The sequence below is a fragment of the Conger conger genome, chromosome 7 (assembly GCF_963514075.1).
Source record: "Conger conger chromosome 7, fConCon1.1, whole genome shotgun sequence".
Lineage (NCBI taxonomy): Eukaryota > Metazoa > Chordata > Actinopteri > Anguilliformes > Congridae > Conger > Conger conger.
In genome coordinates this window covers 32,220,830-32,243,554 of record NC_083766.1, presented here as the reverse complement: position 1 = coordinate 32,243,554, position 22,725 = coordinate 32,220,830, and the positions used below count along the sequence as shown (strand labels likewise).

Genomic DNA, 22,725 nt, shown 5'->3' with positions numbered 1-22,725 from the left:
ATCAGTTATCTGCAGCAAGTGGAAACAGAGTCGCTAGTACTAGACTTACAAGACTTAAAATCTTTTTTTTTTTCTCTCAAGTAGAAAATATTAGCTTGTTTTAAGTTACTGTTTGCTTGACAACTGAAATTTTCCTACCCCATTGGCAAATCTTGAAATTAGTCAAACGGACTCACCTTATTGGCAATAGTAAGGTAATATGGAGGCTTTTTTTTCTCCATATTGACTGCTAAGAGTATTGATCACCAAAAGACACTAGTATCCTTTCCTCTTTCATGTAGATAAGCTTTTGGTATTTTTTAATTGATCACATACCCTGTACCATACACAGATAGTGTACAGCGAGTAGTGTAAGAGAGGTAGGGTAGAATATTGTTGCCACGGGTGACTGGAGGTTTAAGGAGAGTTTGACTTCATTCCACACTCACAGAGCATTGCTCAACACAAACTGGGCATCTCCCCGAGGCCCAGCTCCATAATGGCGCACAGTAAAACTCTCCAACATGGACCATATGTACACTGTAAGAGTTGATTTAACACAGAACATTTTCCTATGTGGGTAGTCAGCAGGCTTAGTCCTAGGCACTGCTCTTTTACAGCAAGAATCAGCCACTGAAGAAGGCACCGATGACCTCAGTCATTAGTGACCTGTCGTTGGTGTGTAGCAGTGCTGTACAGGTGTCTCACCACACCCAGGAAAGGGAACAGCCCACGGCCCCTCCCCCCACACCCCGACACACCCCGGCTGTTGTTGGGAATGTCGCAGGAATCAAAGGAGGGCACTGCAGTCGCCTGGTCACATGCGGAGCTCACAGATTATGGCTTTACAATCAACTAATTGCCTTATCCTTGACAGCAGCACATGGGAAGATCATAAAAACGGGCTGGCAGAAGGGAAATGAACCACAAACAGGAGAGTGTATGTGTGCATGTGTGTTGAGGTAACAAACAGCCGTATTCAGGGAGTACAGCGAATACATTCAGTTATGTTGTACAGGAAGATGTATACAGAAGCAGCCAACATTCATTGTTCAAGTGCTGAACATCAGGGGACCACCTGCAGCTCATGGACATTCAAGTCTTCACTGACAGTTGGCCATAGCACAGTGATTTACTGTAATCCTCTTCAGACCCAACAGAAAAAGAAAGGTTTAAATATTTTTTTAAATGTTGCTCTGATCTTTTTTTGTTTTTGTCAAAAATAGTTTATGTTTATTGAATATCCTCCTTAAGTGTAAGTTTCAGCATAGTAAATGTATGGATCTTTGAGATTAACAGCAGTCTAAAATAGCCAGGTCTTTGAAGGATATGTTACAGGGGTGCCAATCAATAGAGTACTACTGCAGTACACAAAGCACACAGACACTTCCCCCATTTAAAGCAGGGCTCTGCATGCTGACTTCAACAAACAGAGCACACCGCAAGCTACCGTACACACCACAGAAAAAACATCTGTCTGTACAAAAGACAAACAACAGAGATGTCACAAAACACAAATATTTGTACATACGAATATACACACTTTTTCCAAACTCTTCTAGCGAGATAAACTCTCAGCAGTAATATGTGGAGTAGAGGCAGGCAGTTTACTATTATGCCGTGTTTTTATCAAATGTGTTTTGAGTAAGGTACATTACCTGAATTGCTACAGCAAAAAAAAATAAGAAAATGCATAAATGAATTGTATATATAAAAAATATAAGCTGTGTAAGGTGGATAAAAGTCTTCAAAAGCTTTAAAAAGTATTTTGTGCCTGTTTGCCTTCACCCAGAAGAGGAGGAATAAAGGAGGTACTCTCTCACTGTGGGAGAGAGCCAGGGCTTCATATCCCCTTTAGTAACCTTTGACCTGCCGTGCAACCTCTGCAGACCACCCCCACGCACGGAGAAATGAGATTCGCAGCAACATGTCAATATCTCAGATTTTTACGACCTCTTTAAGGTTTTATTCACAAAACTTTATTTGCTTTCTCTTTTACGCATTTCTTTTATTGTCACTGCCAGACCATAAAGGCCTTATCAGTGGGATATCTGAAAAAAGTCACAAGTAGGTTTCTTTTTTTCTTTTTTTTTCTTTTTTTTTTTTTTTTTTTTAAGTGTCACACGATTCCGAATTCGACCGTACCCAATTGGCTCCCATTGCCTCGTGAAAGTCGTGTGGTACACGATTAGCCTACACCACCGCGCCACCTAAACAAGACGGGAAGGTTTCGCCCGGTGCGGATATGAAGTCTAAATCCGCATCCGCATTCTCCACACGGAGTCACCAGACCGCCGCAGCGAGTCCCCTGTCCACCGTGAGACCGCGCGCCCGGTCAGGCTCAGAGACTTCCTGCGGCAAGCGCCATTACAAAACCGGGCAATTAAGCGCACTGAATCACTGCCCTCCCTTCATTCCAAGGAAACCAATTCAAACAAACGGCTCTCAGGCCTGCCAGAAACAGCCCGGGCGTGACGGTCACCGCTCCGTGTGCTCCTCAGCACCCCCCAGGGCCTCATGGGAAACTCGCAGGTCCACGTGAGCCCGCATCCAGCATCGTGCTACAGGGGGCCAGCCCAACTTCTCCTCACACCAGACTGTTAGCTCAGGTGAGATCAGACATACATACCAATAGGGCCGTATTACACCACGTGCACTGCCCTTCTCATGTCAAAGTGCTGAAGCAGACCTCCTGAGATAACTAAAGCCGTGTCCAAGTCAGCACACTTGCCTACTTTTGAGTATACTAGTCTTGTATACAATACAACTTGGGTATTCAATAGCAGGCAAGTGTGTGGATACGGATACAGCCTAAGTTGGTGCTGGAAGAGGTGTTCACAGGCCAGTAGGGGACACTCTCACCAAAAATATTAATTAAATGCCCAAACGCAGCAATGTTGCGACATGGCGTTGTCCTGCCACACTGTGGCTATTCAAGATCCCTTGGGACTTGAAACAAAAAAATAAATAGGCGTATTAAACCTGATTTCCTTGCTATAAATATGGATTTCCACACCTGCTTGCTTAATCATCCCCTACCTATGATTGTGTGCACCCCAGCCGGTCCGGTCACCACTTTGCCCTGCCACGGCACCAGGCCCTCCCCAGCGTTATCGACACAAGCGGCAGGATAATCTTTAACTGCGGCTGGGTCCAGGGGGAATCCCTCTTCAGCTGCTCCCAATGGACGGCCAGCTCACTGGTTACTAACTGGTCACCAGCATGAACTCTTCCAGGTTTGTAGAAAGTATTGATGAGCAATTTCCGGTAAACAAAGGCGATGGCTCATGCTACAATTGTGAGAATATTACTTCTCTCCCTCTCCCTCTCTCTATCTCACACATACACACACACACACACACACACACACACACACATTCCCATCATGATTGCACATGCTCAGAGGGCATGAAATATCATGAACCAGTGTCTAGTTATCTATATACAATCCCCTCAAAAAGTATTGGAACAGCAAGGCCGATTCCTTTGTTTTTTTTGCAGTACACTGAATACATTAGGGGTTGAGATAAAGAGATGATCACGAGACAAGAGTTCAGGATTTCAGCTTTTACTTCCTGGTATTTGCACCTAGATGTGTTAAATTACTTAGGACATAGCACCTTTGGTATCAGACCACCTGATTTTTAGGTGAGCAAAAGTATTGGAGCAGAGAGTATTTAAGCAAATTAAAGTAAATAACACTTATATTTGGTAGCATATCCCTTGCTTGCAATAATCGCATCAAGCCTACGACCAATTGACATCACAAAATTGTTACATTCTTCTTTTGTGATGCTTTTTCAGGCTTTTACTGCAGCCTCTTTCAGTTTGTTTGTTTCAGGGTTTTTTCCCTTCAATCTCCTCTTTAGGAGGTGGAATGCATGCTCAATTGGGTTAAGGTCTTGCTGTATGATGAAGTTCCTCCCAATTAGTTTGGATGCATCTCTCCGTAAGTTGGCAGACAATGTTTTTGTAGACTTCTGAATTAATCCTGCTGCTACGATCATGAGTTACATCATCAATAAAGATTAGTGACCCCACACAAGAAGCAGCCATGCAAGCCCAAGCCATGACATTCCCTACGCTGTGCTTCACAGGTGAGCTCATGTGCCGATCCCTTCTTTCTACATGCTTTGGACTTTCCATCACTTTGGTAGTGGTTAAACTTAGTCTCATCAGTTCATAAAACTTTGTTCCAGAACTTTTGTGGCTCATCTCTGTACTTCCTTGCAAATTGTAATCTCGTGGTCTGATACAAAAGGTGACATGTACAAAGTTGTTTATCAAATCTAGATAAAAATACCAGGAAATAGATTTGGAGCCGTCATCTCATGTACATATTTTGACATCAAACTCAATTGTCTTCAGTGTATAGCAAAAACAAAGGAATTGACCTTGCTGTTCCAATACTTTTGAAAGGGACTGTATATGACAGGCTCCAATAACAAGAGATATTCAGAAGCGTTTAATGTATGTAAAGAACACATGACACATGGTCTTGCAGATATTTGTTTTGAAGCCTTATGAAAGAGTCAAAGCATCCAAGCAGCATGCAGACTGAAAGGACCGTTTCTGTAACAGTAACCAAACATGTAAACTACCAGCAATTAAAAAACAAAAGCAGACTTCACTCTGTATCCCGCAAAGTTTAAAGCTGATGCCCAAGTCAAAAAGGTCATTTACAAGTGTAAAACTGTCCTTGGTGTCAAGTTCAAATGATGAAAATATGTTATGGGGAGTGGGGTCTTATCAGCTCAAAGCAATACCTGCATTTATATTACTGCAGAAGGAAGGAAGGAAGGCAAGGGGATGACTCACAAAGAGACTCTCCATATACACTGAGCAGGTTCACGCCGCAACATTATCAACTTACATAACCCTGGGGATGTCGAAAAGAACACGAGCGCACCTCGGCACATCTTATCACACACGGAGGCTGTAAAAGAACAAAAGAGGTTCGCTGCCGGGGCGCAGAAGGTATCGGAATCAGGCCGATTAGATAGAGCGCTAATGGGGGCAGGGAACGAGGGCTAAGAGAAGCTAAAAAACAGTCCGATAAAGAGACGTGTACAAAAGTGGGCCAATTATTCTGCCAGATATGCGATGAGTAACGCTCGCGTGTTTATCCAGACACATCGTGTCCCGGGCAGAACAGAATCCACTACCATAATATAATTTAATGATGCACAATAACAGGTTATTGGCATGTTTATGACCAGAAACAAGCCCGTTTTATATGGGACACTTTTTTTTCCAAATGTGGTTTTATTTTCAGCTTTGGAAGATTTGGTATGGGAAAATGTGACCACAATTCTGGGGTTAAAATACAAGAAATATTTATCAAGCGTGAAGAAATTAAATTCATTTTGTTTTAGTGCAAACTTCAGATCTGTGACATGAATAAAACTTGCAGAATTTACCAGTCTAAAACGCAGCTCATACCTCCACTGATTTCAGGCTCTACAGAAAGTAATCAATAGAACAGGGATCGTGTAAGCCAAGCCTGCCCCCTTGTGGCTATCCCATAAACAGCAGGCTAATTTATCAAGAAGAATTTATAGATTTCTTCAACATGGACTCCATTGTCCGTAAGGTTATTAGATTATAAATGCATTAGAACCATGATGACATAACAGGGATCCCAAACCCGGGTCGTGACGAGCCACAGGTTGGGATGGAACTTGTTTTGCTACTTACTAGATCAATTAAATGATAACATAATTAACTTGAAAACAAATTGGGGGGGGGGGGGTCCCTCCAATCAGAGCTAATCCAGTGAAAAATATTTCAAAAATTTGGAGATTACATTAATTTGTGAAATACCCACAAGACCACGGACCCCTGTGATATAACATAAGAGGCCAGAGATGTGTAATGTACTCTGCAAATGATGGAGTCCAGGTGATCGAGCTTCACACCAGGTTTCAGTTAGTACAATTTAATTTATTCAAGTCATTTTTAGTTGGGAAAGCAGGGCCAGGGAAATCTAAATAATCACTTCAACTTCAGTTTATGATTAGAAGCACTTCATGCTGACTCATACGAATTCTCAAGGCCTGTGATGGAACACCAACACTGTCAAACCATACAGTTTGAGGGGTGTGTGTGTGTGCATACAGAAATTTAGATGGCCCAGATAACGTGTCATATTTTCTCGAGTGTTTCTGAATGGCACTTCTCACAGCCAGGCTTCGCTGAGGCATGGGCAGCCTGTTCGTCTTCTTCCTCTCACTCCCCCACTCTCCGTCTCCGCTCCTGACTCTCCGCCATCGCACTTCGCCAACCTTCCTGCCAGCTGCTCTGCTTCGCATGTTAGGAGTGGCACTGTTATTTCATAACTCATTTTCCTTCTGCTGTACACAGCTACCCGTCAGTGAAGTACTGCAGTCCCGCTGTAGCAGCATTACTGATACATGAGGCAGTGTTCGTTTTATTTATTGTTTGTCTTACGGTTTCTTTTAACTTTGTCCTTTAATGAAGCAAAATGGTAATTCTTTCAAAACCTAAAATGGACATTAAAGATTAGAATGCGATATTTGTGCTTAAGTATACATTACAGCTCCACCTGTGTTGTAAGACTGCACCTTGTTGCGGTCAGACCGGCTCTGAAGACACTAGCAGCCTGACCAGTGAGAAATTTCACACAACACCTCAGCGGCTGGTGCTGGCATTGATGGATGTGTGAAACAAAATGGGGGAACTTAAATATTAAGTCTCACTGTGCTGAATATCTTTGTAGAAAGGGAGAGAGACCAGACTGTGCATTTCTCACTCCCACTGCCAACATTAAACAATATTAATCATAAAACTGTGTTTGTGTTCCAAAGTAATTGGTTATTTAGTGCCGCCTACTGGTCAAGATGTCCTAAGTAGATCTCAGAGACTGAAAAACAACATTTTTCAAAGCAGCATTTTTTTAATAACAGGTGGAAGATGGATGCATGTGATTAAAAAAAACCTATCCATCGCTTTTGGCTGAATCCTGGTTTTGTGTGTTTCATTAAAGCTTGTGTGTACATCGTCCTCCAGCAATTGTATAAGGCAGTTAATTCATCCACAAACTGAATATGTGATGAACAGGAATGGAAGCACTGAGTGTCCAGTCTACTGGAGTGAGTACAAACTACTCGAAGACACTCCTCAGGTCTTACCTGAATATAATTCATTAAGAGGATTCTTAACATTTTCATTTCATAAATTGATTGAGACTTGATTAAAACCAGTGGACGCCACTGTGTTAGGACCGCAGGACTGCTGCGTATGGTCCAGAATCCCACAGAGCCACACTGACTCCCGGCCAGGGCATGTTAGCACGTTAGCACGTTAGCCGCGCCCTACCTGCGAAGGCTCTAAAGCAGAGCCGCCCGGCTTTGCAGTTGGCGCGCGCTCAGACTGAGGGATCTTTGAGCTCCTCGCACGTCTTCAGCACTTCCTCCAGGAAGCGCAGCACGACGGCGAGGGCGTCCCGGGCCTGGGGCGAGTCCACGGGCAGGCCTTTCATTTGGGCTAGCGTGGCCTCCAGCGCCCTCAGCCTCTGGGCCGGGGGGGGGCAGTCCCCGGCCTCCTCGCCCTCCCCCCCGCCGGTGTGGTAGCGCACCAGGTAGCCCCTGACGGCCTCCCCGGGCTCCCCCTCCAGCGAGGCGGCCAGCGCGGGCAGGTCGGGCGGCTGGCAGAGGGACAGCAGGTGCAGGAGGGCGCGGCAGAGCTGGGCACGCAGGCTGGCGCAGTAGCGGTACTCCAGGAAGTCCTCGGTCTCCTCGCTGCGCTCCAGGGCCCGGGCCAGCGCCCGCCACACCTCCAGGAACTGCGCCGCGTCGCCGTAGCGACCGCGCTCGGCCGGGGCGCAGAGGGCCGCCGCGGACTTGATCCTCACCTTGAAGTTCCGGCAGGAAGTGACCGCGCAGCACAGAGCCGAGTACGCGTCCGCCGTCCAGGGGGCCGAGCCTGGGGAACGGGCACCGCGTTTACAAACGCTTTCATCCAAAGCACCGCGCAATCAATGCCTCTCATTCACCCATTCTCACACGCACAACAGCGGCAAAGGGCTGCCACGCAACGCGCAAATCAGCTCGTCGGGGGCAATTAGGGGTTAGGCGTCGTGCCCAGGAACACACCCAAGGCGCGGATCGAACCGCTCTTACCTCCTGAGCTAATGTCGCTTGTAAATGCAGGGTAGCCAAGGGATTGACTGCGATGGTCGCTAAAATAGCTTGGATAGCCAATAGCTTGAGCCAGCCAGAGAAGGATGGGCTCTCCCTAACCAAGCATGCCCAGGTCTACTGTGAAGTACACTGGACAAATACAGTGCAGTCTGCAATTATTTGCTACAATTTCTGTTCTTTTGGCTCTGTACTCCAGCACATTGGACTTGCAATGAAACCATGAATATGAGGTTAAAGTGCCAACTGCCACCTTACATCCATATTGGGATATCATTATAGAAATGATGTCCCTTTTTATACATAGTGCCCCTATTTTCCCCCAAGACTTACAGTACGGACCTCACAGTAAATATACAAATTGTGTGTGTATGTGTTTATTCCTCAGTTCACCCTTTAATACAGTCACTGAATCACTGTTCAAGTCTAATCAAATCATTTCATTTGACTTGATTCAATCTGATCAGTGATTCAGAGAGCTGTATCAAGTGAAGGAGAGAAAACAGATGATGTAATGTGTGCAGGGCAAGCCAGACAAAGTACAGAAATTGAGGGGTGTAAATAATTTAAAGGCATTTCTGCAACGTTTCCTGCCAAGATTTAATTTGCTGGCTCATGGTCTTTAAAGGCACACGTCTGTATTTTGCTTTTGTATATTGTTATTTTGGCTCTGTACTCCAGCATATTGGATTTGGAATTAAACAATTCCTTTCAGGTTAAAGTACAGACTGTCACATTCAATTTGACGGTATTTTCATCCACATCGGGTGACCAAAAGTAATTGCACATTGGCTTCTCTGTTGTTTCTGATTATTCAGGTGTATTCAATTGCTTATTTAGTGCAAGTATAAGAAAGCTTTCAATATTCTAGGCTTTTGATTGCCTTTGGAGTCTGTTATTGTCATTTGTCAACATGAGGACCATAGCTGTGCCAATGACAATGACAAGAGGCCATTATTTGGCGAAGAAAAAAGCCGACATTGGCCAAACAATAGGCTCAACAAACAGTTTGGAACATCATTACAAAGAAAGAGAGCACTGGTGAATGTTTGGGAACATTGCCTTCCTACATCACATTACATTAATGGCATATGACAGACTCTACAGTACAGTTGGATAAAACGTACAGTTTATTAGACTAAGCAGGAGACAATCCTCCTCTGGAGCAATGCAGGGTTAAGGGCCTTGCTCAGGGGCCTGTGCGGATCTTATTGTGGCTACACCAGGGTTTGAACAACCGACCTTGCGGGTCCCAGTAATTTACCTTAACCACTACGCTACATTCCTGTGGGAAGAAGGACTGTCCATTTGACTGAACTACAGCGGACAATATGTACACTTCAGAATTTGTTATGCTGCTGCTATCAATTTATAAAGATTTATATTATGAACAAAGGCAAGTGAGTCAGCACCTGTGGCAGCTATACATGCCCAAATTATAACACCCCCTTCAACATGTTTCACAGATGAGGGGGGTGCTTTGATTCTTAGGCAGTTCCTCCACAGTTTTCTGCTCTTGCTCTCACTCTGATACAGTCTTGAACTCTGCAGGCTCTTTCAGGTACTACTTAGCAAACTGAAACCTGGCCATCCTGTTTTTGCAGCTAAGCAGTGTTTGCATCTTGCGGTGTACCCTCTGTAGATGTGTTTGTGAAGTTCACAGCGGAGAGCAGTCACCGACACATCCCAGCCTGCCTCCAGCATAGCGTTTCTAAAATGTCTGACAGGCATTTGGAGGTTTTTCTTCACTATGACGAGAATTTGTCTGGCATCAACAGCTGAGGTTTTCTCCTTGGTCTACCAGCCCCTTTGCAATCAATGACCCCGCCAGTGCTCTGGTACTTCTTAAGGACGATCCAAACCGTATACATAGCACCGCATAAACAACTGAGCACCTGTGCCAGGCTGCCGAGGAGGCAGGCGGGAGACGGACGTGCGGCTCTTACCCAGGGGCAGGGCGGGGTTCCTGAAGGCGTTCCCCAGGGCGTAGCAGGCGTTCCAGCGCACCTTCATGGTGGAGTCGCTGCGCACCGTGCTGATCAGCGCCCGCACGGCCTCCTCCAGGGGCTGCTCCAGCCCCGGCCGGGAGAGGTGCGCCGGCTGCAGGAAGTGCAGGAGGTTCCCCAGGGCCCGGCCCGCGTTGCTCTTCACCTGCCGACCAGGAGAAGAGCACTTATTCAGCGCAGGCTTTTATCCAAAGCAACTTACAGTTGAATAGACTAGGCAGGGGGCCAATCTGCCCTGGAGCAATGTGGGGTTGCTCAAGGGCCCACAGGCGCACAGATCTTATTGTGGCTAGACTGGGGTTCGAACCACCAACATTCTTGGTCCCCATCAAGTAATTTAGCCACTACTCTACGTCAAACGAGTACCTACGGACACCGGCTGAGAAATATGCTTGCTGGGACACTTTTCTAATTCTAATTCTAATAACCATATGGAATCATAAACTACAGTTTTATCCTTTCTCTGTTATTGTATCTTGTGTCGTCTTGAGGATCTATTTTAGCTTGGCTGCAACTAAATTGCTGCAAAGGGGAAAATAAGGATGTACTGATTGAGAGGCCATTCCAAATGATGAGAAAAACAACAACAGTTCAGCGAGGAGCACGCTCAGCACTGGCGCCGACAGCACACTTCATGGCTTTTGGGGCGTAAAATAGGGTAAGCAGGGCCTGAGGATAAGCTCAGCGGACATGACACACTCCAGCTGTAGCACTGGAGGAGGAGCAGCCGGGTGACATGAGAGAGCCATCCTAAAACCGATAAACACAGTTACAGCAACAGACTAAACCTATCCTGTGGGTGTAAAAAGTGTTATTTACATACACAGAAGACTGCACACAGAGCTGTGAACTGCCCACGGAGTCACTCCCGTCACTCACCCGGTCCTTGTCCGCGGAGGCTCTCGTTGCCGAGCGCAGCATCTTCAGCAGGAGCAGGTCGGAGAACTCCTCCTGGAAGTCCCGCTCCGGAGATTCCCTGAGCGCAAGGGGAACACGGTCAGAGGGGGCAGGGAACACGGTCTGCATCAGGGCCACGGAGGAACGCAACGGAGGGGAGCCCTGTACTATACTGTACTGTGTGTGTGTGTGTGTGTGTGCGTGTGTGTGTGGGAGAGCCAGAGACCACATGCTTAGAGGACTTATTACCCTCTTAAGTCATGTTGTCAGAAGTAACAATATCCTATTTTCATATTGTGCTTATTGTGCTATATTGCAAACAATTAGATCAAAACAGTAACAAGGTTGTTCAATACGTTTGACTGTTATCATTTGCTTTGTCTTTGAATTCTTCAATATCTAACAAATGATGTGTGTGTATGTGTGGACCCAGAGATGACTCTGGCTCTGTGTGTTGTAAGTGGTCCTAACACATGGAAAAACTCTACCACAAGGGCCCTTGCCCTGGGGTTCTGACAGACGGGGAGATCACTGCACACACGCGGGGACTGACATGTTTATGGTGAGCGTGTCCGTCAGGTTTCCCAGCGACCAGGCCGCCTTGGCGCGCACGTTGGGCGAGCGGTCCTCCAGGCAGGTGAGGATGGCGTTGGCCGTGTCAGCAACAAACATGACGTCCTGCACCGGGGGACGGAGGGAGGGGTGGGAGGGGGAGAGGGAGAGGGAGAGATTAGGTGAGGGAGAGGGGCAGGGAGAGAGATGTAAAGAGGGAGAGAGAGAGGGACAAAAAGAGAGAAGATCCTGACACTGAGAAACTAGGGCAGGGGTGTGCTACCCAGGTCATGGGGTGAGGCAAAGCTGACTGTTTTCATTGTTACTCTGCACGTCGCCTCTTTTGACGTGTGAGTTAGTGGCTGATTTTAGAGAGAAAACACCAGCAATGCCATGTCCATTTTTCAAACATTTTTAACTGAATCAGGTTGCAAGTTGCACACGTATCGCCATGCACGTGTTACAGAAGGTAAAATGGCCGAACCTCGCGGAGGCTGGGAAACAGGATGTACACCCCCAGGGCTCTGACAGCTGCTGCCTTCACCAGGGAGTTCTCGCTGTACGTCAGACCCAACAGCACGGTCAGACACAGCATCTGGCTCTTGTCCTGCAGACACAGTTACATTCTCATTTGCACATACGCACATTTATAATGGGACTGACAGCTCTGTTCAGTTCTATTCAGTGTGTGTGTGTGTGCGTGTATTTGTATGCCTGCATGTGTTTGTGTACGTGTATATGGGTATGTGCTTATGTGTGTATGTCTGCATGTGTGTGTATATGTGTAAGTGTCTATATGTAAGTGTGTATGTGTATGTGCATATATGTAAGTGTATGTGTGTAATTGTAAGTGTGAGTGTGAGTGTGAGTGTGAGTGTGTGTGTGTGTGTGTGTGTGTGTGTATGAGCTCTGACCGGCAGCTGGCTGAAGGCCTGGGGCAGGATGGAGGACAGGGTATCACAGGCGCTGGTCTGCAGGGTGGGGTGCTGCTCACTCTGCAGAGCGCCGGTCAGCGGTCCACTCAGCACCTCTGACCAGAACTGAACCACCTGCAGCACAGAGAACTCGTATCAGCACTGACCACACATCTACAACCACACGGTCAAACCCACACATCTAGAACCACGCACGGTCAAACCCACACATCTAGAACCACACACAGTCAAACCCATACATCTAGAACCACGCACGGTCAAACCCACACATCTAGAACCACACACAGTCAAACCCATACATCTAGAACCACACACAGTCAAATCCATACATCTAGAACCAGACATGGTCAAACCCACGCATTCAGAACCATGCACAGTCAGACCCACACACGGTCACATACACAGTACCATCACAACCAAACCAAACATTCAGAATCACACACTCTCATACACACATTATTATCAGTATGTGTGTCTCCAAGAACAAGACATGGGGAATAAAGGCTTTGCTGGGTAAGAACACTGTAAATGAATCAAAAAGCACGCAGAGCATCAGAGTAACTGAGCTTCAGCAGAAAACAAGCTCCAACGCGGGGGCGTGGCCTGCAGCGGTACACCAAACGGACGGACGGATGGACGGATGGACGGCAGCTAAGCCGCTCTGACTCACCTGTCCCAGGGGCACCCTGCTGCCCTGCGGCACGCTGGAGTCCGCTCTGTGCTGCTGGATTATTCCGGAACCCAGCTCCTCCAGAAGCTGAGAACACACATGGATGCACATGTATGTACATGCATATGCACACGTGTGTGTGTGTGTGTGTGTGTGTGTGTGAGTGAGTGAGTGAGCGAGTATGTGTATGTTTATGTGTATGTGTATGTGTATGTGTATGTATGTATGTGCATGCGTGGGTGTGTGTGTGTGTGTGTGTGTGCAGCCAGGAGGTCTCACCTTGGCCCCGTGCAGCTGTACAGAAGGATCGGGCTCTCTGAGGCAGCGGGCGCTCACCTGCCCCAGCTCCAGCAGGGACGTCTGCACCAGCGTGAAGTAGCCCTTCACCAGGTGAGCCAGCACCTGAACACAGACACGCACAGCGTGAGTACTGCTCACATCCAACAATGACTGACACAGCACAACCGGAAAACTGCCATGTTTTCCAACGACTGCTTGATAATAAGACCAGCCATTCAACACATCTAGACCCCTCATTTACCTACAACACTGGGGGTGCGCCCCAATATTCCTTGCATCCTCCTTTCCTCCACTTATCTCCTTCCCCCATACTTCTGAACAGAAAACAAGATGGAAGTGGAAGAAAGGAGGATACACTTTTCGGGTACTGGGTACCCTGTGTTTTCGGGTACCCAGTACCCGAAACCCAGTACCTGGTGCAGGCACTTTTCGGGTACCCTGTGTGCCTGCACCAGGCCTGGACCTGAACACCATGAGGGTCTCTGACCCTACTCCACAACGTAGCAAACAGTTCAATGCATTGACAACTCTCAGTGTGGAAATATACACCCACATACCTGTGACAAATTTACCTCAATTTCCCTTCACCTTTCATTTCTGAGCTAACTTGCAAAGCACTTTTGGCTGCAAAGTATTGAATGAATGTTTGCGAAAGAAATAAATGTTCCTATTATTATTGCAGTAACATAATAATCAAACTCCTACTCCTCTGCTCACCTGTAGGGCCTCCAGCCTGACCGGGGAGGGCTCGAGAGGAGCCGAGGAGGCGCTGCCCTTGTCGCTGTCGGAGTAGGGGTCCTCGCGGGGCTGCGTGACCAGCGACACGCACAGCTGCAGCAGCCAGCAGGGCTCTGCCAGTGGGCCCTCAGAGCCCCCCTCTGCCAGGGCCCCGGGGGAAGGAGGGCCACAGTCCCTCCTGGGGGTGTTCCTCCAGCTCAGAGGCTCCTGGGGCGTGGCCCCCTCGCTCCCGCCCCCCTCGTTGGCCCCCCTGTGGCTGCCTGGCTGCTGCAGGAGGAGCTGGACCTCGGGGAGGGGCGCCTGATTGGACAGAATGGCACCCAGCAGGGTGAGGCAGGACACCCGCACGTTCACGTCTGCCCGGAGCGGGGTTCGAGAAGAGAGAAAGAGAAATTAATAAGCCACGGGGCGCATTTCAAACTCCTCCCCCTGTTCTTCCCTACTGATCTCTTCCCTACTGATCCCTACTGATCTCCTCCCCCTGGATAAGGTAGGTAAATGAATGATCCTTCAGAATAGAGCTTGCCAACACTTGTAGTCCTAAAACCCAGAAGTGAGTTTGTATTTTTGAGCCATGGGTTCCCTCGGCAGATTTCCAATGCTTTTTTCCAATTAGGGATTAATTAGCCTAATATCTCAACCATATTTCAAAACAGTTTTGGGCTTTAAAAAAGTGGCAGACAAGCAGATACAAATCCTGCCTGCATGCGATATGACGGTTGTAGTTTCAATATAGCAACTTATTAGCAACTTTTTAAAAAGCAGACAACAGCTTCAAAATTGATGGTTGAGATGTTAATAGATGCAACTTAACACTTAGGACAAATCATCCTTCTTTTCGACAGAAAGTGAGATGCCTATGGGGGAAAAAAACATTGGAAATCTTCCAAGGGAACCCATGGCAGTAGAAACATCTGTGTTGGCCAGGAAAAAGACATCATCACTGATTGATGGCCTGAGATCGAAGCTGTGCTCACAAAATGGGGACATTACAGCCCCCATGGCCGCAATGTGATAAGATCCATCAAAGAAACGAGCTGAAACCGATTATGGAGGAAGCCAAGGGGCGACACCCTCACCTCTGTGACGGACGTAGGGCCTGATCTGCTTCCACAGGGGGCTGAGCAGCCCGGGCCTGAGGCGACCGTATGGCACGTTGGACACCAGATGGGCCAGGCACTGCAGAGAAACACAGGTAGAGTGTGACTGGGGGAGCCTGCAGCGTAGCGGCTAAGGTACATGACTGGGACACGCAAGGTCGGGGGTTCGATCCCCGGTGTAGCCGCACAGCCGTCGGGCCCTTGAGCAAGGCCCTTAACCCTGCATTGCTCCAGGGGAAGATTGTCTCCTGCTTAGTCTAATCAACTGTACGTCGCTCTGGATAAGAGCGTCTGCCAAATGCCATTAATGTAATGTAATGGAGGAGGCAGTGAAGCCATCATGCCCTAAAACGCCGCGGCAGTTCTGCTGTGCCGTAGCGGGGCCTACACTCACACTACAGGGAGGTCTACTAGTACCGGTTGGGAGGCTTTGAGTGGGAAAGGGCACAGAGCAGCAGTGGGCCTAGGCCCTGGGGAATAGGCCGGCATGTTTTGATAAGGATACTGAGTGGTGAAACAGGAACATAAAGTAATCCTGTTTGTCTATAGTGTGTATATGTGTGTGTGCGAGAGCGTACATTTGTGTGTGTATGTGCATACACGTGTGCAAGAGCGTATGTGTGTGTGTGTGTGTGTGTGTGTGTGTGTGTGTGTACATGTGTGCGTGTGCAGGAGTGCGTGTGTGTGTATATGCGTATGCGTATGCATGCGTATGCGTGTGTGTGTGTGTGCGCGCGCTCAAGAGCGTACATGTTTGTGCTCATATGCGTGTGTGTGTGTATGTGTGCATGTACGAGAGCATGCGTGTGTGTGTGTGTGTGTGTGTGTGTGTGTGTGTGTGTATATGTGTGCGTGTGCGAGAGCGTACATGTTTGTGCTCATATGCGTGCACACAGTGCGGCCACACCTTGATGACCTGGGTGAGGGTCTGGGAGGAGGACTCGGCCATCAGAGCCAGCAGCAGGCCGCGGTGCAGCTCCCTCAGGCTGGCCGCCAGCGTGGCTGAGAAGGGCGTGAAGGCCTGCCGCGGGGCCCCCGTGTCCTCCGCTGCAGACAGGAACTGCCGAGAGCCCTCCAGCAGGGCCGACAGCGCCTGCAGGGCCCCTGCACGCACCTGAGGGGCGAAAGGGTCAAAATCCCAAAAGATTATCCTCAGTAACCCTACATACTCAAAATGAGAAAGATACATGCAACAGGTCCAGGGCACAGAACTCCACATAGGAGCACCATAAAACCATGGCTGGACCCCATTTAAGACAGAGATGGGCTGTACAGAAGCTCCTGCAGTACTGACCTAAAGAGAGAATACTACTGCAGTACTCATGGTAAGATGCTACTGCAGTACTGACCTCATGGTAAGATGTTCCTGCAGTAGTGACCTCGTGGTAAGATGTTCCTGCAGTACCGACCTCATGGTAAGATGTTCCTGCAGTACTGACCTCATGGTAAGATGTTCCTGCAGTACTGACCTCATGGTAAGATGTTCCGGCAGTACTGACCTTGTGGTAAGATGTTCCTGCAGTACTGACCTCGTGGTAAGATGTTCCTGCAGTACTGACCTCATGGTAAGATGTTCCCGCAGTACTGACCTCATGGTAAGATGTTCCTGCAGTACTGACCTTGGGAGAGGGGTCCTTCAGAACAATGGTGAGCAGGGTGAGGGAAGGCAGGCCGCCAATCCCAGGGGCGTCAGGGACGAACGAGGACCAGTATCCGTACAGAACCCTCTTCTCTACGCACTTCACCACCGACAGGAAACAGTGCAGCGCCCCCTGCCTCACACGAGCTTGGTACAGTCTGCAGGAAGAGTTCACAGGCAGCTGTCCTAACTTTTACACTAACCACAGCTATCAATGCACACATATTCACACTCGATGTGTGAATATCTAATCAAGTATTCTCAACCTACACATGCAAATCAGCTTACTACCAATTCTGGTGCAATGCATGCATATTCAGAATTTTACGTTAACCATTTCACATTGTCTTTTTGAAATAAGCTAAATAAAGTAAATCAACATGTGGTTTCTTGGTCTTTGTTGACAAAATTCAACAACACTTTCCACAACAGAGAACCAACCATATGCTAAACTTGGAGAACAATCAAAAAAAAGTCAAGCAATCTCACATCGCTACACCCTGAGGTTTAAGGTTATCTAAAGCTTTGAGTAACATCAAATAAAACTGGTGGAGCCTCAAAACAAAGGAGGTTTAGAGTAAGTAAGCTGGATGGCCGACGTCTAGCCCGTCTCAGTACCTGAGCTTGCTCTGCAGCCCCCCCTCAGGATCAGAGAACTCAGAGTCTGAGCTGGTCCTCTTCCAGGCGGGGCAGAGGGAGGAGAAAGGGGGTCCTGGGGGAAGGGAGCGTCCAGGGGAGGCGGGAGTGGAGGCCTGAGACCAATGGCTTTGAGAGGCTCCTCCTCCTGCCTTTGCCAGGCCCAACCCAGGCCCCGTCTCCGCCTCTCTCCCCTCCTCCTCCCCTTCCTCGTCCCTCCTTCCTTTCGCCTTCGTCTTCTTGCTTCGCCCACCTGGCTTCCGCTTCTTATTCTGGGGAAAGGAGCCGACATATGACATTGGCAGCACCCCCAGGCCCTCTGAGAGATATCAGGTTCACCCAAGACATCCTCCCCCCCCGGACAGTGGGCACATACCCCTGACAGCTTGCTCTGGGTCGGGGGGTCCCGTGGTGGCTCTGGCTTGGCGGTGGGGACTCCCTCGTACTGGGGGAGTGGCGCAGGGTACAGAACCGCCGGCATCTCCACATTCATTCCCGGTAACCCAAAGAACATGTACTTCTGCAAGGGGGCATGACGCCATTAATGAGTCTGGCCATTTCAGATATGTATTTTACGATAAACAAGGAACAGATAAACAAGAAACAGGAGATATAGCTGCAGCATGAGATATGGCAAGGTTATGGTAGGTTCTCAGTTTGAAAAAATTTTTTAAGGTTCTGTATAGATTAACAGAAGTCATACTATAATAATAAATAGGTGAACAGCCTGCCACCTTTTCAGTTTCATGCAGCTTGATAACAGAAAAGGAAAGAGCCTATCCTTTGACTACAGACAAATATCTACAATCAGAGATTCCAACTACAGACCAAGGGCTTCATTACCAGTTTTCAACATTTTTCAATTATTAAATGGGTGGTATTGCCTTTCAGAATACATGAATGCGTTACATTAAGCAACTACAAGAATATCTAGTGCCCCAAAGGTTGTGTGTTCAATTATGGGTACCTTGAGTACAGCCAACAGGGAACCAAGCTGTCCGTCAGCCTCAAGCTTTCCCTTGCCTCCATTCAGAAAGTACTGCATCCCCTTTAAGGCATTCTGCAATAACTGAGAAAGAAGCATGGCAGTCAGAATACCTGCATGTGCTGTGGTTTTGCAGAAAGAAAAGGAGAGATTAATCACTTGGCATAGCTTTTTCTCAGTGTGGAGCTTCGTGATTAACAATGACAGGTGTGGGACCGTGCGGCTTTATCACTGACTGTGCAGAAGGTGATGTCATCTACATTGGACGGCTTTGGAGACTGTATCATCTCAAGGAACGTTCTGAAACAGGTGGCTCTGTAAGGCTCCTCCAGGTGTGGTTGGCCAGGAGTCCTGGCAAGAGATCATACAAGATCATATTACACCATGTGATAGTGTGGAACACAAGTTTCTCCTAACATTACAGGAATAAGTGACCTGCCAACAACTAACATTTTAATCTGAGAGTCAGCATCAATCACTGGAGCTCAATAAAATGTGCAATTATGGCCTACATTTGACTGGGACTGGCCTATAAAAGAAAACAAAGAAGGAAAAGACCTTGCTTCAGCAGGGATATAATTTTGCTTTTGGCCTGGAAGGAAGTATGCTGTCCACACACTATTTACATGAAGGATCAGAGTAAAAACAATGTTGTTGTTTTTAGACTGCAATAAGCATTCACCATTAAACTTAAAACAAATTTACTGTAAAAGTAAGCCTTGAATTCTGTCTTTTGTGAAAAGAATCGACAGGACACCCAAAAGAATGTATATAAGACAAGGCAGTTTAGTCAGCGTGAGATTCTATTCAGGGACTATGCCCATATTCAGGTACAAATCAACCTCAATTTTGAGAGAAATGTTACTTTAATTCAAAATGACCTCTCTTATGACAACCAATAGATGTTTTACAATGCATAATTGCGTATTGTTGAAGTTCTATCTCAAATAATCCTTGGGCATGTCACACACACACACACACACACACACACACACACACACACACACACACACACACACACACTAGGAGTGTGTGTAGGCTCACCCAAGGCACAGGTTGGCCATGCAGTGCACAGCTGCACGGCGCATCTCCACGTCGGGCTGGCTGGGGCAGCTGTACTGCACCAGGAGCCCCCCATGACCCAGCAGGTCTGGGAGGTGCTGAGGAGCGAGAACAGAGGTGAACACACCACACGTGAGCGCACAGAAAAAAAGCAATATGTGACACACTGCGGAACGCTTCAAAAGCACCGATTACATGAGTGAATTTGTGCCTACAATATCAGCTGACACACAATTTCACTGTTCTTTTCTGCACATGGGTCCCATTTTTCTGACTGAAACAAGCGAGTTAAAAAGATAAAATGCCCACGGACTATTCGCTCTGCTCCTATATCTCAATGTATAAATGTCACACTGGAAAGTGAAGTGCAAAACAAGAAAAAGGAAAACAAGGCAAAGGCATGCACCACAGATATCTGTGCAATGTTACCCTCTGGCATTTGGGGCCGTTGGCATACACAAGAGCTGCCAGTGCCTGTAGGATCTCAGCGTGTGTCCAGGAGCTGCAGGCTTGCAGAGCCCGAATGGAGTAGGATACCAGGGAGTCCAGACTCTGTTCATCTACAATCACCTATATCAACATAGAGACCAGTCCAACTACATTAGTGTACTATAAATCCACCATTAACCTGAGAGATACTATCACAGTATACATCCAGAATATTTTGTCAAATATTTGTAACCTGATGTGTGATGTGAAAATCAAGAGATCTGACGTCACAACTGGAAAAGAGACATTGCAGGTTGCTTTGCCTAATCAGAACATTTCTTTTAAGAACACCCTCACAGTACACTTCACATTACCTGGAGCCGGATAAGAAGGTGGTGGACAAGTTGGCAAAGTTTGATGACAAGGTGCTCTTGACTGATGTGGACCAGTCTGCTGGCTTGGACGAGCAGTGCGCATACATCCTGCAAAATAGACAGCAAGTACTCAACAGTACAGCGTGTGTAGCGTGGAGCATAATTACACACTCCAGTACAGTGGTTAGACTGATACATTATGAAGCGAATGTTAACATAATAGGGGTTGTTAATGCAATACAATGGCAACATGTAATATGATGACATCAAAGATAATAATCAGTGTAGCTAACCTGTTAGCCAAGTTAGTTAACCAGCATCATAACAGAACTTTACCACGTAATTATTAAGTATATCAATATTTCACTTACCTCTGTTCTAATGTTGCAGTTTGAATAGTCGGCATTATAGTTTTCTGAGATTAATTGATCAAACAGAAGGTTTAATTCCGTTTTAAAGCTAGCATTGTCGGAGGGTCTGAGCGAACAAAGCTTTGAATAACAGCGGCTGAACTGTACGCCAGAATTGCCAGGAGACCCCAACGCTAGGTTTGTCGGATTTAATGCGTTGTCAGGGCTGTTCACCGGCAGAAATACGGGGCCGTGGACGGGCGGTGGCTCAGAGCTTCCAGTCAGACAAAAAGCTGCATCGGCGGCCATTATTTACTGCGAGTGGTCTTTTGCTATGGAAACACAAATCCACATCCTGGTTCAAGAGTGAGAATTGGGTTGTTCTTCCTCTTACGCACGATCTCCGTTTCAGGTTCCATGCAGTGACGTATGTGATCGTGTGTAGGCTAAAGTCTGCTTGTTTTGTTTGCGTTTACAAGTTTATTGTAAGTCATTATTTATCCCTTTCGCTTTCAATACCCAGGATGTGGAATTTAATATACAATATTTTAGAAATATTATTAAAAATGAATAAAGTTTTCACAAATCAGACAAAGGTTGTAAAGGTTTCTTCGTGGTGTCCTCCCTGAGATATAGTTGTTCTGAGGTCATGTGTTTTGGTTATGGAAAAGCAAGCCTTAGAATTTCTCCTGCACCCATGATAATACAATGTGCAGAGGTTTCATATGCACTCACTTATATTGTGTTTGTACTATATTTTTATATTGGTCTTTTGCATACTTCCTTTCATGCCAGTTGCTCCTTATTGCAAGACATTGTAAATGCATACACATAAATGGTAAATGGCAGGCATTTATATAGCACCTTTATCAAAAGCGCTGTACAATTGATGCTTCTCCATTCACCCATTCATACACACACTCACCAACGGCGATTGGCTGCCATGCAAGGCCCCAACCAGCTCGTCGGGAGCATTTGGGGGTTAGGTGTCTTGCTCAGGGACACTTCGACACAGCCCGGGTGGGGGATCGAACTGGCAACCCTCCGACTGCCAGACGACTGCTCTTACTGCCTGAGCCACGTTGCCACACATAATCAAACACACTCATTATTCGTATCACATCACTCATCCATACACACATGCACACATATACAGTCTGTGACACAATGGCATTCACTCTGAGCTTGGCTCCTTTGCTTTGCTGTTGTGCTGTAGAAACAGATGAATGTGCAGAGGGTGAGCATGTTTTTCAGTTGCCATCATGGACAGGATGCTGCAACCAAGTGACCCAGTGAGGCTGAGAGTGTGAGTATGTTGGTTTGAGATTTACCACCCTCATTAGACAGTGCTGTATTATTACTGTGTCTCTGTGGGCACTGTGTTTTTTGTTCGAGTCAGCATAAAAGAGCAGTGCGGTCAGATTCAGGGGCAGGTGCGGCAGTGTGAGGGGTGTGCTGCAGGCACACAGGAGCTCAAGCTGTTCACCTGGGGTGAAGCACCACGGGCGTGGAGGTGAACAAAGGCATGCGCTGCACCCACCCAGAGCTGTCTGACGGGAATAGCCTTTAATAGGCTCACGGTATTGCAGGAATGCTGCAGAGTTGACCTGCAGGTGAGCACTCCAACCGTGGGGTCGGTTGGCACAGAAGCAACCATGATGTGATGGGGAGAGCAGGCACTGTGGGTACACTGCGCTAGGTCAGCAGTGGTCAGTATGGTGTAAATGTTGCTGCACTTGACACTGACACTTAATGCGTGCAGGGTGCCACATGAGATCGTGTTTGTGAGCATGCGTTTTGAATGTGTGTTTAGTCTGTAATTGGGGGTTTCCCTGTGTAATGGTTAACCAGTATACACCTGCAAATGTTTCTTGGGAGTATACTATGTGATGTGTCGTGCTGTAATACCAGGTA

General features: G+C 47.3%; 1 protein-coding gene across 1 annotated transcript; it reads right to left on the bottom strand.

The window, feature by feature from the left end:
- Positions 1–5,941: 5,941 nt before the first annotated feature.
- Positions 5,942–21,193, bottom strand: heatr6 (HEAT repeat containing 6). The gene is made up of 20 exons (XM_061248772.1): positions 20,833–21,193; positions 20,462–20,569; positions 20,088–20,228; positions 19,641–19,756; positions 18,833–18,947; positions 18,579–18,680; positions 17,988–18,131; positions 17,594–17,883; positions 16,956–17,133; positions 16,244–16,450; positions 15,316–15,415; positions 14,216–14,592; positions 13,478–13,600; positions 13,199–13,285; positions 12,508–12,642; positions 12,078–12,200; positions 11,595–11,719; positions 11,024–11,120; positions 10,085–10,289; positions 5,942–7,923 (listed from the first exon to the last, which is right to left on the bottom strand). The coding sequence occupies exons 1-20, from the start codon at positions 21,118–21,120 to the stop codon at positions 7,367–7,369; spliced, it is 3,618 nt and encodes a 1,205-aa protein (XP_061104756.1). The 5' UTR covers positions 21,121–21,193; the 3' UTR covers positions 5,942–7,366.
- Between the last annotated feature and the right edge of the window lie 1,532 nt (positions 21,194–22,725).